Source organism: Triticum urartu, chromosome 6 (genome assembly GCF_003073215.2).
Source record: "Triticum urartu cultivar G1812 chromosome 6, Tu2.1, whole genome shotgun sequence".
In the NCBI taxonomy this organism is placed as follows: domain Eukaryota; kingdom Viridiplantae; phylum Streptophyta; class Magnoliopsida; order Poales; family Poaceae; genus Triticum; species Triticum urartu.
Genome location: NC_053027.1, coordinates 423,370,312 through 423,384,200, shown reverse-complemented (window position 1 = coordinate 423,384,200; position 13,889 = coordinate 423,370,312). Strand labels below are relative to the sequence as shown.

Below are 13,889 nucleotides of genomic sequence, written 5' to 3'. Positions count from 1 at the left end.
CCCTCCCCATGTATCGCGTGTCTCCTGCATAAAGGTTGCATCACAGTTCAGTTTAACTGATCCGAAAGGAGGTGTTAGCCAGTGCATGGATGCAGGCCTCACTGGAGCCTGAATCAGGTCTTCCTGTGCCTGACTAGTGCACTGACTAGCAGATGTGACTGTTGCATGTGCTGCAAGTGCCAGTTCCTCACCCAATCTAATTAACTCATGCACAGCTCCGGTTACAGTATCTTTCCCATCCCCATGAATCACGTTATTCCTTAACTGCCAGGCTTTCCACAGAATCATGAGGATATTATTCTTGATATGCATTGGGTGTGAAGTGAGTAGCATCTGCAACCAATCTTCACCCATCATTCTGAATGCCGATTCTTTTGGAATTTTCTAGTTTGCTCTCATGGCATCTCTCAACGCTTTGCTGCGAGTACACGAAATGACTGCATGAAATTCATCCTCCCTCTCCCTTCCACATATATCACATACATCCTCCTTTACTATGGTTCTAATGAAGGTATTGTGTTTTGTAGCAAGGGACTTGGTAGCCACTCTCCAAGCGAAGACTTTAATCCTTTTCGGTATGTTTGCCTTCCAAATCACATCCCAGATTTTCCTATCCCCCGGATCACTGGTTGAGCTAGTCGGCAACAGTGTTCCTTTTCTTTTCAGAGAACCCACAAGCTTGTAAGCACTATTAACAGTGAATATACCGTTTTTCTCGTAGTGCCATGCCACACAATCCTCCACCTGTTCCAAAACTAAACGGATTTTGCAAATTTCATCTGCATCAAAGGGGTGAAATATTGCCTAATGAGATCCGTGTTCCACTCATTTGAGTCATGGGACACCAGTTGACTGACCCATCGTAGTCGAGTTCTCTGAATAAAATTCGCTGTTTTGAGGCCTTCTTTTCTGGATCCATTGATCTCTTGTAATCTGGATTCTCCTTCTATTACCCACTCGCCATATCAGACCTTCTTTGAGTAACCCAAGACCAAATTCGATCCCTCTCCACACCGGTGAAGCATCGGTGGTGAACACCGTGTTGATCAAATCACAAGCAACCGAGATTAATGTTGGCCATGAAATTGCTGAATGGCAGGAGTTCTTGGGCAGTAAGACAACAAAACAGACCAAGCCCAATCACAAGTGGTGGCTGCCCCTCCCCCCATTGTGCAATTTTATGAAGATAAACTTCGACACAACCTACAAGACAAAGGCGGGAGAGGGGGGGTTGGGGAGCCATTGCCACTGCCGGACGGTGTGGCTATCCTCACTGCTGCTGGGGAGATCATCAACAAAGTGCTGCTCTACACGCAGAAACAAAAGCTCTCAAGCTATTCGGCCAGCTGAAACACAAGGTATGGGGCGTCTGTTTTTTGAGATGGATTGCTTGACCCTGCAACAGGCTACATCCTCTCCTTCCCAGGATCATGGACCTCTGGGTGTATTATTCCATGGAGCTATGTGCTATCCTCATTTATGTAATCTCCTAGCGCATGTGTTGGCTGCTATTGGGTCGAGTGGAGCTCTCAAAAGCCTGCATGTCTGACAATCGAACTTTCTGGACGATGTAATTCGTGCTGTGACTGTCGATTTGATCGGTCCCTCGTAATTGTAATTCAAGGTGTTCCATTTAAAAAATAAAGTAGAAAACCTTTGGTGCGATCTAAGAGTATCTATAGTCGAACTCCTCAAACGCTCCCTATACATCCGGGAGGACGGCCCGGTCGATGATCAGTCACAAAATCTCAACTAGTCGCACCACTTATATCGCCCATATACTTTCGAGCTGAGCAGCATCACTCACATCCCTCCAGCCCTAAACAACTAAAATACCCCTTAAGAGTAACTCCAATGGGGCGACCCATTTTGTCTGCGGCCGTCTGTTTGGGTCGGTGCGGACACAAAAAGCGGCCCAACGCGCCGACCGAAATGGACGCACGTCCGTTTTTCGTCCGCGGGTGACCCATTCCCGGCCCATTTTGAGCCGGATTTGCGTCGGCCGGACACGCGACGGACGCGCGCGCTCACCTGCTCCTGTCCCCGGGCCCGTTGGTCTGTGGCACATTGGCCTCCCCTCTCACCCCTCGGCCAACAAGCAACCCTCGCCCGCCTCCTCCGTCGCCGACGCCGCCACCCATTTTTGCCGGCGACTCTTCCAGCTGCCGCCGCCTCCACATCCGCCCAACAACGCCGCCGCTCCCTCCCGTCGCCCTCTGTCGCCGTTTTGCCGCCAGGGAGCAAACTGCTTCCCACCGTCGCTTCCCCCCACTGCACAACTGCCCGCGACCAAGAAGCCGCCTCGCCGCCCCTGCCACATCCGACCGGCATGCTCGTCGGATGCCGTCACACTCGTCGGACGCCGGCAGGGCAGCTAGCTGGTCTATGGGCGCCACGACTGCCCTCGCCGGCCGTCTCCTTCTTCAACGCCCACAAGCTGTTTGACAGTTTGCCAAGGTACAAAATGGACTCCGCCGACGAGTTCCTTTTTCACAATTTCCTTTGCGACTCCGACGATTCGTCGTCCGACGACGAGGAGGAGATATTGGCTGCCGTGTTGGTCCATCACCGCCTCAACAGCCAGCGGCCGTTGTTCCGTGGCTCCATTCCGGGCCACCTTCCGGCGTTGAATCGCAACCGAGAGAGCGGGCATTTCCTTCTCTGGAAGGACTACTTTGATACAACAAACCTGTTGTTCAAACATCATAAATTCCGCCACCGTTTCCGTATGAGTAGGCATGTTTTCAAGCGTATTAGAGAGGGAGTGGTCGGCTATGATGACTACTTCGAGTGCAAAGAGGATGCCGTCGGCAAGATTGGTTTCTCCTCTTATCAGAAATGCACTGCCGCCATCCGAATGCTTGCATACGGAGTGCCCGGTGATCTCATTGACGAGTACGTCTGTATGAGTGAGTCTACATGCCTAGAGTCCCTGTATAAGTTCTGCAAGACTGTTATTGCTGTGTTTGGCCCTGAGTACTTGAGAGAGCCGACAACTGAAGATATAGCCCGTTTGTTGGCGATGAATGCTAGCAGGGGCTTCCCGAGGATGCTTGGCAGTATAGACTGCATGCACTGGGAGTGGAAGAACTGCCCTTCTGCTTGGCAAGGGCAGTATAAGGGACATGTCAGGGCTTGCACTGTCATACTAGAGGCTGTGGCGTCTCAAGATCTCTGAATCTAGCACTCTTTCTTTGGCATGGCTGGATCACACAATGATATCATCGTGCTTCAGCGCTCGCCGGTGTTTGCTAGGCTTGCCGAAGGCAACAACCCACCGGTGAACTTTACTGTCAACGGCCACAACTACGACAAAGGGTACCATCTGGGTGACAGTATCTATCCTCAGTGGACCACTATTGTCAAGACAATACCCAACCCTGTTGGAGAGAAAAATAAAAGATTTGCCCAAGAGCAAGAAATGCTAGGAAGGATGTCGAGCGTGCCTTTAGTGTTTTGCAATCTCGATGGGGCATCGTTCAGTATCCTGCTAATATTTGGAGCAAGTAGAAACTGTGGGAGGTGATGACTGCTTGTGTGATCATGCACAATATGATCGTAGAAGACGAGCGCCCGGAACGTCTGTACGATCAAGGCTTTTAGTTCAGGGTGAGAATGTTGTGCCTGAACATGGAGTAGCGGCAACATTTGAGCACTTCACTCAATTTCATGAAGACATGCGTGATTGGGAAACTCACGTGCAACTGCAAAATGATTTGGTTGAGCATATGTGGGTTCATGTTGACAACCAATAGATGTATCTTCTTTTATTCGTTTGCAAAACTATGTGAAACATTTTTATTTGTATTTGGCTTATGAAACTATACTATTTATTTGGGCGGTCAAACTATTTTGCTTGTAAAACATTTTCATTTGACAATATGTTAAATGCAAATCAATGCAAAATTGAGCGGCCAGCCGGCCACGCCGGCACATATGGATCGACGCGTTGGACGCGCTGCCGACCCATATCAAAAATAGGACGGACGCCGGGCGGTCGGCCGACCCAAACGGACGAATAACATAAAGATTTGCATCTACAAAAGCATCCTGTTTATACGCCCTTAAAAAAATACTCAGTACTATTCAAACACAAATACCCCGAATCAGATCATAGAAAAAAAAGGAGCGAATCAAAGAGAAGCATGGCACGCTGGGATGGATTATTCATTTATTTGCAGCATCGCTGCCACCACCAGCAGTTCACCAGCGCAGCAGCAGCGGAGCGCCCCCAACCAGAAAGAGAAAGAGGCAGGCAGCACAGCCGAGCCAACCAACTAACCAACGGACGGAAGAGACCGCCGCGAAGCCTCGCCAATCCGGCCCCCTTCCCTCCTTTTCCTCTCCCGCCTACTTGGGATCCGCTCGCGCGATCCCGCCGCCGAGACTCGAGCTCCGGCCGGCGCATGGACCCCCGCCGTCGCGCGGATCGCTCCGAGTAGCGGGAGGTAGAGGTGGCAGAGACGCCGGCGCCAAGGGGCGAGGCGGGCATGGACACCAACGCCGGCTCCTTCGTCGCCGTCCGGCGGCTCGCCGGCTCCGACCGCGCGGCCGGCGCCGTCGCGTTCCATCACTCGTCCTCAGGTTGGCCCTTCTCCGACTTCTCTGTCTCCTCTTCGCCAATGGATGCTTACCTTACGCTTCGAGTGTTCGCGTGCGCTGCTGCAGCGGAGGTCGTGACCGGCTCGACGGCGTGGATAGGGAGGGGGCTCTCCTGCGTCTGTGTGCAGAGTAGGGACAGCGACGCCCGCCTTTCCTTCGATTTGACTCCCGTTCAGGTGAACATAGCTTAGCTCCCCCTTCAGCCATTTGATCCCCAGGTTTGCCTCTCTGGTGTCAATGTTGCGCCAGAATTTGGAGAACGATCGCGAGCTTGTAATTTTTTGGCTTAGCGTCCCCGAAGCTCATCTCGTGTTTGCTAACCCACACCCGGATCTCGCATTGCTTTATGCACTTTTATGCTTACATACTGCAGTGCAACTAACTGGCTTTCATGCTACTTTGAACACACTTCAGTTTTTCTCGACTAATTTTGTGCGTTTCTCGTGTTAACCACAGGATATTAAAGTTTTCCATGGAAGTAATATCTTTGCCTTTTGCCTTGCCTGTTCCAGGAAGAGAGCCTACTGAGGTTACAGAACCGGATAGAAATTCAGTATGATAGTTCAAACATAGAGCATCAGGTACCTGCGTTTTCTTGATATTGCCACCGAACTGTTCATACATGGATCGTAGTTGAGTACTTATATTCCATATTGTTCTGTTCAGAAGTGGGCGAGTGCCACTTTTGCCAAATTTCCTCAACTAATCTCTTGGTACAAGATGACTCTTGAAAGTGGAGTTAGTTACTAAGTTAGGTAGTTCTGGTAGTCCATATTGTTTCTTTATGAAGTGGGGGCGCACTATATCTTGCAAGCTTCAATACAAAATGACCCTTCATAAATTGGAACTATTTATTAAGCCGTGACCTCATTTTTCGCTCTATCAGGAAGAACTGAAGGCCCTTTGGTGCGCCTCCTTTCCTGGAACTGAGCTTAGGGGCCTAATATCGGAACAATGGAAAGAGATGGGCTGGCAAGGGAAAGATCCATCCACGGATTTTAGGTATTGTATTTATCATTCATTCCAGTTACTACGCTCCATGTCAGTATTCTGTCGCTAAACTACAGAACTTGAGATGTATGATTTTTTGCCGTGTTTGCATTACAGAGGTGGAGGCTTCATCTCCTTGGAGAATTTATTGTTCTTCGCCAGGAACTATCCGGTGAGTGTAGTTGTCAATTCCAAGGATATGTGTATCCTATGATTCATTTAGTCACTGTTTACAGGATGAAGTTCTGACAAAGTCTTCACTCTTTAGCAGTTAACACTTATGTTTGAACACAATAGGCATAATATAGATGGCTTTGCAATGCTGCAGTGCTAAATATGAAATGTGGCACTGTTTGCTCTTACTGGATGTAGGGCATGTAGTATTCCTCTGATAATTGCCTTAATGTAGAAAAGTAAAGAAGAAAATGTAAAGTGTATCCAGTAGACTAAATAAAGCGAATCCAAGGTACACCTTACAGAATAAAATGCAGAAATAGTCCAGTTTTACCTTTAATGTTGCTCAATATGACACTGAAACAGTAATCTCGTACCCTTATTTTTTTTCTTTTTATGGTCATCACACTAAGCAATGCATGCCCTATACAGAAATCTTTTCAGGAACTTCTTCGTAAGCAGAATGGTGACCGTGCAATTTGGGAGTATCCATTTGCGGTAGCTGGTGTAAATATTACATTCATGCTCATTCAGATGCTTGATCTACAAGCAGGTTTTGTTGCCAAAAGTTTTGTGCTTATCATTGTTTACCAGATAATACTAGTTCCTGCAGTGAAATGTGGAGTATCCATTTTCATGTTGAACTGACACTTGATCTTTGTTTCCTCTGCAGTCAAACCAAGGTCATTGTTGGGAGCTGTTTTCCTAAAGCTACTTTCAGGTACAGTCTTTCTTTCCTCTTTCCTTTTATGGAGAGCAGTTGAGAATCTACAAGAGCTGCTTACGATTAGGTTTTTTCCACGGCAGCTGAACAATATATGCTTGTGATGACTACAAGTGCATTAACAGTTCTTACCACTTACCGATAATTTTTCATTATTAAATTGATAAGGAGTGTTCTCTGAATTCTCCTTTATGGCCCAAAGCCAGCATATCATACTTTTTAGTTATAGTACTTCTTAAAAGTAGACACCACATACTACTAATACTCCTGATGCTGATTTCTCATTTATTTATTTTTGTAATTCAGAAAATGATCGAGCCTTTGATATCCTGTACTGCATAACCTTCAAGCTGATGGATCAGCAATGGCTTGACATGCATGCTACTTACATGGACTTCAATGTATGATGCCGTTCTACCCAAATTCTTGCAACCAGGAATATTTCTCCCCTATCAGGGCCTGTTTGGAACAAATACCGACACTTCACCAAGAAATGCCACTGTTCCAGACAGGCCCTTAACCTTAACACTTTTTGAACAGCTTCATGTATTCGAACTTAAGAGTCCTTCCTGACCTGATTACACTACTAAAATTGCAGACAGTCATGAAATCCACACGACGGCAGCTAGAAAGGGAGCTGTTGATTGAAGATATTCAGCGGGTTGAGGATATGCCATCGTACAAGCTTCTAGCCTGCTAGCTAGTAACTGAAACCTTAACATGGCTTACATGTCGCCGCGAGGCTTGAATCGCTGAACGATGCAGCCAGTGTCCTTATACAGCGAGAGAATTCCAAGATGTAGATGCCCCTGTATCTTGTTGCGTTTTAGGTACTCTGATAACCCGGGCTCTCATGTATTTACATAGTAGGGTTTTCTTGGCCAGCATGTCACGTAGGGTGACTCCAGTATCCGACCAACTACCAGGAGGGCAGAGTATTTGTAGGGTGTGTGTGTGTGTGTGTGTGTGTGTGTGTGTGTGTGTGCTGTTAAAGTTTGGTTATTGCCCATAATACCACGGAATGTAGTCCTTGTCTCTGTCCTTGTAACCAGGAGCCTCTTGTGAAAGCTAATCTGAGTGCGCAGCAACTACCATAGCTGTTGTTGCTAGTCTCCAGCTGATACAGATCCGATGTTTTCTTCATTGCTTTCCATGACAGGGATTTTCAACAGTTGTTGGTCGATGCTGGGATTGTGCAAGGCTCTCTTCCCTGCCAATACTTGGGATTGCCCCTTGGGATTCGAAAACCAAAGAGAGTTGAGATTCAACCGCTGATTGATAAAATGGCCGGAAAAATTTCGTTGAGGAAAGGCAGAATGCTTAATAGGAGAGGAAGATTAGTGTACATCAACTCGGTGGTCACGGCAACGGCAGCTTACTTCTTGACAGCCTTTGCCCCGGATAAGTGGTTTATTAAGAAGGTGGATAAGTTTAGAAGAAACTTTGTTTGGGAGGTCGCAACTGGAAGCAAGTTTGCTCCCCAATAAGATGTGGTGGGCTAGGGGTCAAAAACATTGACTGCTTCAGCCGTGTTCTCCGTCTTAGGTGGGAATGGTTTCGATGGGAAGATGAGGATAGGCCATGGAAGGGATCGCCGACGCCTTGTGATGAGATGGATAAGCAGTTGTTTACGAGCTGCGCGTCGATTTAGTTGGGAGACGGCAACATTGCGGCGTTCTGGAGGGACCGATGGCTAAACGGGGAGGCCTCATGTCTTATGTATCCTGAACTATACCAACTGGCCAGATTCAAGAAGATGTCGGTTAGAGAGGCGCTCCACAATGGAAGATGGATGCTTGGGTTACAGAGAATGACAACGGAAGGGCAGCTCAATCAGTTCGTCCGGCTTTGGGAGGAACTTCAATCGATCCAGCTCACGGACAGCAAAGACAAGATCCTCTGGAACCTGATTGCTAATCGAAAATACTCTGCCGTCTCTGCTTATGACACCCACTTTGTGGCAAGGATAAACAAGCCTGGGCTGGCCCAAGTGTGGAGGGGCAAGATGAAAGGAAAAGTTAAATTCTACTTATGGTTGTTGCTGCAAAACAGAAATTAGACGGCCGAACACATCACCCTGGCCTGCTGCTTTGCGGAAGAGGTTTGGCTCCAGTTCCAGCAACCTGACGACATGATGGGCATGTTGGCCTCCTCGACAACCTCCATTGGAGAGTGGTGGTCTCGGCTATGCACATGTGATGGAACCAAGGACAAGAACAAAGATGAAATCACACTCGCTGCTTACATAGTGTGGAACCTGTGGAAAGAAAGAAACCGTAGGGTCTTTGAGCAGAAGGAGCTGACGCCGACTGCACTTGCTGGACTGATAAGAGAAGACGTCAAGATTTTCTACAAGGCCACCAAAGCGGCGGGCACTAGGGACACATAAAAACACATGACATCTTTTCATATTTTTTTTGGAAATGGAGATAAGCCCATGGCCTCTGCATCATGATGATGCATGTGGCCCTTTTATTAAAAATTCAGAAAGTATCATCATAAAGGTCTTACAGCTCGCAAACACATAAAAAGGCACTGGGGACACATAAAAACACATGGCGTCTTTTCATATTCTTTTTCTTTGTCTTTCTCCTGTCAATACTCTCTGACCAAAGGCCGGGCTCTTGGCCTGGATTTGTCCGAATTGTATAAAACTTCTATTCTTTTTTAATGCCAAAGCAGAGCTCCTGCTGTTCACGTCAAAGATGCATGAACCTTGTTCCAAATGCAAACCATTTTGCGGTATGTGGCCTAGCTGCAGCTCAGAACCTACACCCTCGGTCCCATAATAAGAGCGTTTTTGACACTAGTGTACTAGGCAAGTATACCTGCCTGTTCAACCAAATTACTAAAAAATGAGTTATTTAACAATATAGAGAAAAGGGAGTCTGAAGTCTGAACAATGGTTACAGGCTTACAGCAGCCCCAGGGGTGGTGGTGGTGCTTGCTTGCTGTCTGGGTCAGGTGGCTTCCACTATTTTTTCTTTGATGTATACTTCCTTTTTTCTCTTTCATGAACTACTTTTGTACCTTTTATTTGAAATTTAATAAAAATACGCAGCAGAGTCCTGTTGTTTCCCTAAAAAAAACCCAACAAGCGGCTGGCTGATACTGCACCCTCAAAAGGTGATGCGTAGAATTGGCACCGCACCGCACGCTATTGTTTGGGTCGTGCAAGTATGATGATCTTACTTACTATCCATGGATTTTCAATTGGGCGATCAATCGATGAACACATCCTTCAGTTATGCTCGCCGTTGTCTGCAACTGGTTAAACCCTCTTACCACGTGTGGGTAAGGGTCTAGGACCGATTGCTAGAGAGATATAGAGGTTCCGACCAAATGAACACGCTACCGCTTTGGTTCTCTAGGCTCTGTAGGCCGACGCCTTGCCATCCCTTTTGGGGATCAAAATGGGAGTAGGGTTGTCATGGTGTATTTGACATGTGTGCAACCGTGCAGTCGCCGAGATCAGAGAAGATCTGCCCATGTTCATTCATCTATCTAGTACCTGGCATGAAGCTGTCGAGGACACACGAAAGGCATCATCATAGGAGGAATCCTGATGGGGCGTTAGATTTCACCCGTCCTATCATATTATCGATCTGGGGTGGGGATACCGATTGCCTCGGAGAGCACTCAGTCTTGCCAACCCTGTACTGTGTTGAAACTTCAACGGGTCTGATCAAGTATCCTGCCACCTTGTGCCTACATACGGGCCTTGTCGGTATGTTGATCAATATATGATCCTCTTAGCCGTATATGAACGAGTTTTTGTTTGAAGCAACGGGCTTGCAATCCTCCTTGTAGCCGGCGCAATCCTCCTTGTTCGTGGAATAGATGTAAAAGCAAGGTGAAACTGAGGAAAATATATTCATCAACATCCTGCAATCCTCCTTCTAGTCGGCGCCCATCCATGTTTGTGAGTAAAAGCATCTCGAATCACCATCTTGATCAGGTTGACTCCTTCAAGATCTTTTCGCCTGGGTTTCTTCCGCAACATCGCCCAAAAATTGGTGTAATTACACATCGTAAAAACCACATTAGCAGGATCATTAGAGAATTTTTGTCGGAAGCAAGCAACATTGTGTGTCTTCCATATTGTCCACACTACAACCGCTGCCTCACAAAGTAGCGGGTTGCGTGGCTTCACTCGAAATGAAAAAGATCCCTTGTGTCAGTATAGGAGATCTACGGAGATTCAGAGCAGACAACACCACCTGCTAGATAAATCTAGCTACAGAACATATAAATAAAAGGTGATCTACATTTCCATCCTCGGAGCAGAAATGACTTTGCTTATTTCCTGCCCACCCATCCTTCGTTGGTATGCTGTTCTTCAGCAGCAACCAAAATGAAAATCTTGATCTCCAAGGGCATTTTGATTTTTCACAAGTTGTTGTAATGGACCACTGCCACTGTCTTGAGCCGTAAAAACTATAGTTGAGACTTTTTTTAGATGAAAACTAGTTGAGACAAGAGATGGCCTCCTGCTACACGTACCAACAACGAGTTCTTCTTCTACCCCTAAAAAAACCCCGAGTTCTTCTCATGTCCGCCGGTGCGCGCTTGCGCGTTTGTCTCCGAAGTGGCACGATTTTCCTATGGGTTAGAGCAACTCAAACGTGCCGAGTCAAATCGACAGCTATTTTGTCTGTTTTTTTATCTGTTTGGGTTGGTCGCCTACTCGGCGTCCGTCCTATTTTTTTGGATTGGTTGTACGTCCAACGTCCACGACTCATTTCATGTCCGACCACAAATTTGAAAGGCCCGCGGTCATAGATCATGCCAATGGCCATGCTGTCGTCCAAAGTTCACGCCGACACCATGCCAGCGGCCGGCATACAATGTCAGCCTTCAAAAAACCCACCACACAGTTCATACTAGCGCACTTGTCAGCGGCCGCACACATGCCAACACATAGAAAGGGGGCGGGAAGTCGACCACGCCATCTCGACTGTGGTCATGCCATCACACTTGCCGGAATACAAAAAAGGGACAACGCTTGCCGTCATAGTTCACTCGTCATCAAACTTGAGCATGTCAGCCTTCATCTTCTCGAACCATGGCCTGTTCCTCGGCAACACGGTTTTGAGGTCCACCTTCATGATCTCCACCCCGTCATCATGCTAGCGAGCGTCACTTCTTTCGCTTTGGTCTTGGCATTGGCGGCCTCCATCTCAAGCATCTTGGCTTGCTTCTCGTCGTCCATCTCAAGCCTCCTCCTTTGGATCTCCATGAAGGCGTTCATTTGCTCTCCCTTGTCTTGCCGGCGCTTCTTCTCCCTTGAGTCCTTTTTGCTCATCATGCCCTCCACGATTGCAAGCAAGGTGATCGACGCCGCATCCCGCTTGTCCTCCTTCTTGGAGTTAGTCTTCCCCCGCGGCCGTGGCTTTTCTCCCTCCCCAACGACCCAACCTCCTCCACGGCTTTCTTCCCCCCATGCGCCATGAGGGTGACATTGCGCCTTGAACTTCTCCTCCCCATTCATGACCATCCAACAATGGGAGAGGTTGAAGGACTTGCCCTCATGTTGGGCCTTGAATGCCTCCAAAGCTTAGAATGCGTACAAATGAATAGCATGCAAGCATATGGGCAAATGGATATGCAAATGGACATGCAAGCATAACGGGAATGGAAATGAAGAGGGGTGCATGTATACCATATCTTGCATGCTGATGGCGCTCATGGGGCGTGCCTTGATGCTCTCAAGGGTGGCACAAAACTTGTTGCACTCTTATTGTATCACCCTCCATTGCTTCGAAATGGACACCCACCCATGCATGCTATGCATTTGGTAGGACGGAAACTTCTCGCGTTCATGAAACTCACGATGGACACGAATCCAAAAGGTTGATGCCTTTTGTTCGGCGCCGACCTTGGGTCTTGCCAATGTCCCTCCAACATTCAAAAAGGAGTTTGTTCTCGGACAACGTGTATGCCTTTGTCCTCTTGCTCTTGCGCTTCGGCTTCGCCCCAGCGGCTTGGTTGGCGAGCTCGTCCTCTAACAAAGGCTCCCCGTCGATGTCCATTTCATCCTCTTCCTCGAGGTTGTAGTCCTTCGGGAACTCGTGGTCGAGCGGGAAGCCGTCCGGGCCGACCTAATCTTCCATCAAGGTGTCATGCATGTCAGCTTGATCATAGGTCGCCATTGTGAATGGCGTTCGCTCGTCTTGGCTTTGGGTCAAATTGGGATCGTAGGCAGCCACGGCGGAACTACCATCGGAGCCAGCGGCCGCCGCACCACCTTCGAAGATGATGTTCTCCATGATGAAACGGTTGGCCGTTTCCTCGTCGCCGGCCGTCGGCATTCTGTCGAACAGGTTGTGGGCGCCGGGGAGCACGTCGGCTGGCATCTCCAACGGGCGTTTCCTCGCCCCTCCGGTTGATGATGCACCGACCACCAGCGTGGCGTTGATGTTGATGGGCATGGGCGCAGGCGTGAAAGGCGCCACCACGCTCACCTCCGACGAGCATTCCCTGACGAGTCGAGAGGCTTGTGGATAGACGTGGAAGCTGGGAATCGGGAGCGTGGCAGACGCGCGCGACGACTCTGGGAGCACCATCTGAGGAAACACGGACGAGCTCATGCTAGCCGTGGCCCCGGCGACGGTGACGAGCCCGTGCTGGTTAAGGTTTAACCCTAGGTAGATCAAGGTCTCCCTCATTTCCGCCACCACTCAGGCGTTGGTTTCCTCCTGCTGTACAGCGGCGGTGAGGGCAGCCACGGCCGCTGCTTTGTCCCTTGCGTCCACCGCGTGCCTCTGACTGTTTCTCTTGGCCGACTGCATGACCCGCTCCTCGAGTGTCAGCTGCTTCTTCTTCTTTGGCGGCGTAGCGGTCTTGCGGGGACGTGGGGCTTGCCTTTGAAGCGTGGGGAGGGGGGGTGGCGGAGGTGAGGCCGGATGAGGTGAGGGAGGCGAGGCCAGCAGCGGCATAGAGGGCGTCGTCCATGGCGAGCGGGCGGGAGGTTTTGGGATATTGGAGGGAAATGCTGGTCGCTTTGCCATTGACTGGCGGGCCAAGGGAGGAGTAGGTGCATGCCGCGCGCATCCGCCTCGTGTCCGCGCCGATGCAATGAGCCTAAAAATTGGGTTGGGAATGGGTCGGTAGGAGGATGAAAAGCGGACGCGCTTCCGTTTGGATTGACGCGTTGGGCTGACTATTCTATCCACGACGACCAAAATGGACACGCGCGGACGAAATGAGCCAGCATGTTGGAGTTGCTCTTAGAGCATCTACAACCGATATGTCAAATATGACCCCTCAAATGCCCACGGACGCGTCCGGGAGCGTCCGCGGGCAGTGACCGGGTACACCTCAAATTTCATTAGTTCTATCTGGATATCTCATACTAGATTCTTAAATCCATACAAAGACATCCAAACGAAATAGACCT

General features: G+C 48.8%; 1 protein-coding gene across 2 annotated transcripts; it reads left to right on the top strand.

The window, feature by feature from the left end:
* Nucleotides 1–4,191: 4,191 nt before the first annotated feature.
* Nucleotides 4,192–7,527, top strand: LOC125513924 (ELMO domain-containing protein A-like). 2 transcript variants are annotated; one of them, XM_048679137.1, is made up of 9 exons: nt 4,196–4,584; nt 4,669–4,778; nt 5,115–5,183; nt 5,489–5,604; nt 5,710–5,764; nt 6,199–6,319; nt 6,440–6,487; nt 6,797–6,891; nt 7,089–7,527. In XM_048679137.1, exons 1-9 carry the CDS (start codon nt 4,491–4,493, stop codon nt 7,188–7,190), a joined length of 810 nt encoding a protein of 269 aa, XP_048535094.1. In that variant the 5' UTR covers nt 4,196–4,490; the 3' UTR covers nt 7,191–7,527. The 2 variants fall into 2 exon arrangements, with proteins under 2 accessions (XP_048535093.1, XP_048535094.1); XM_048679136.1 differs by having other exon boundaries at nt 4,192–4,778.
* The last annotated feature ends 6,362 nt before the right edge of the window (nt 7,528–13,889 follow it).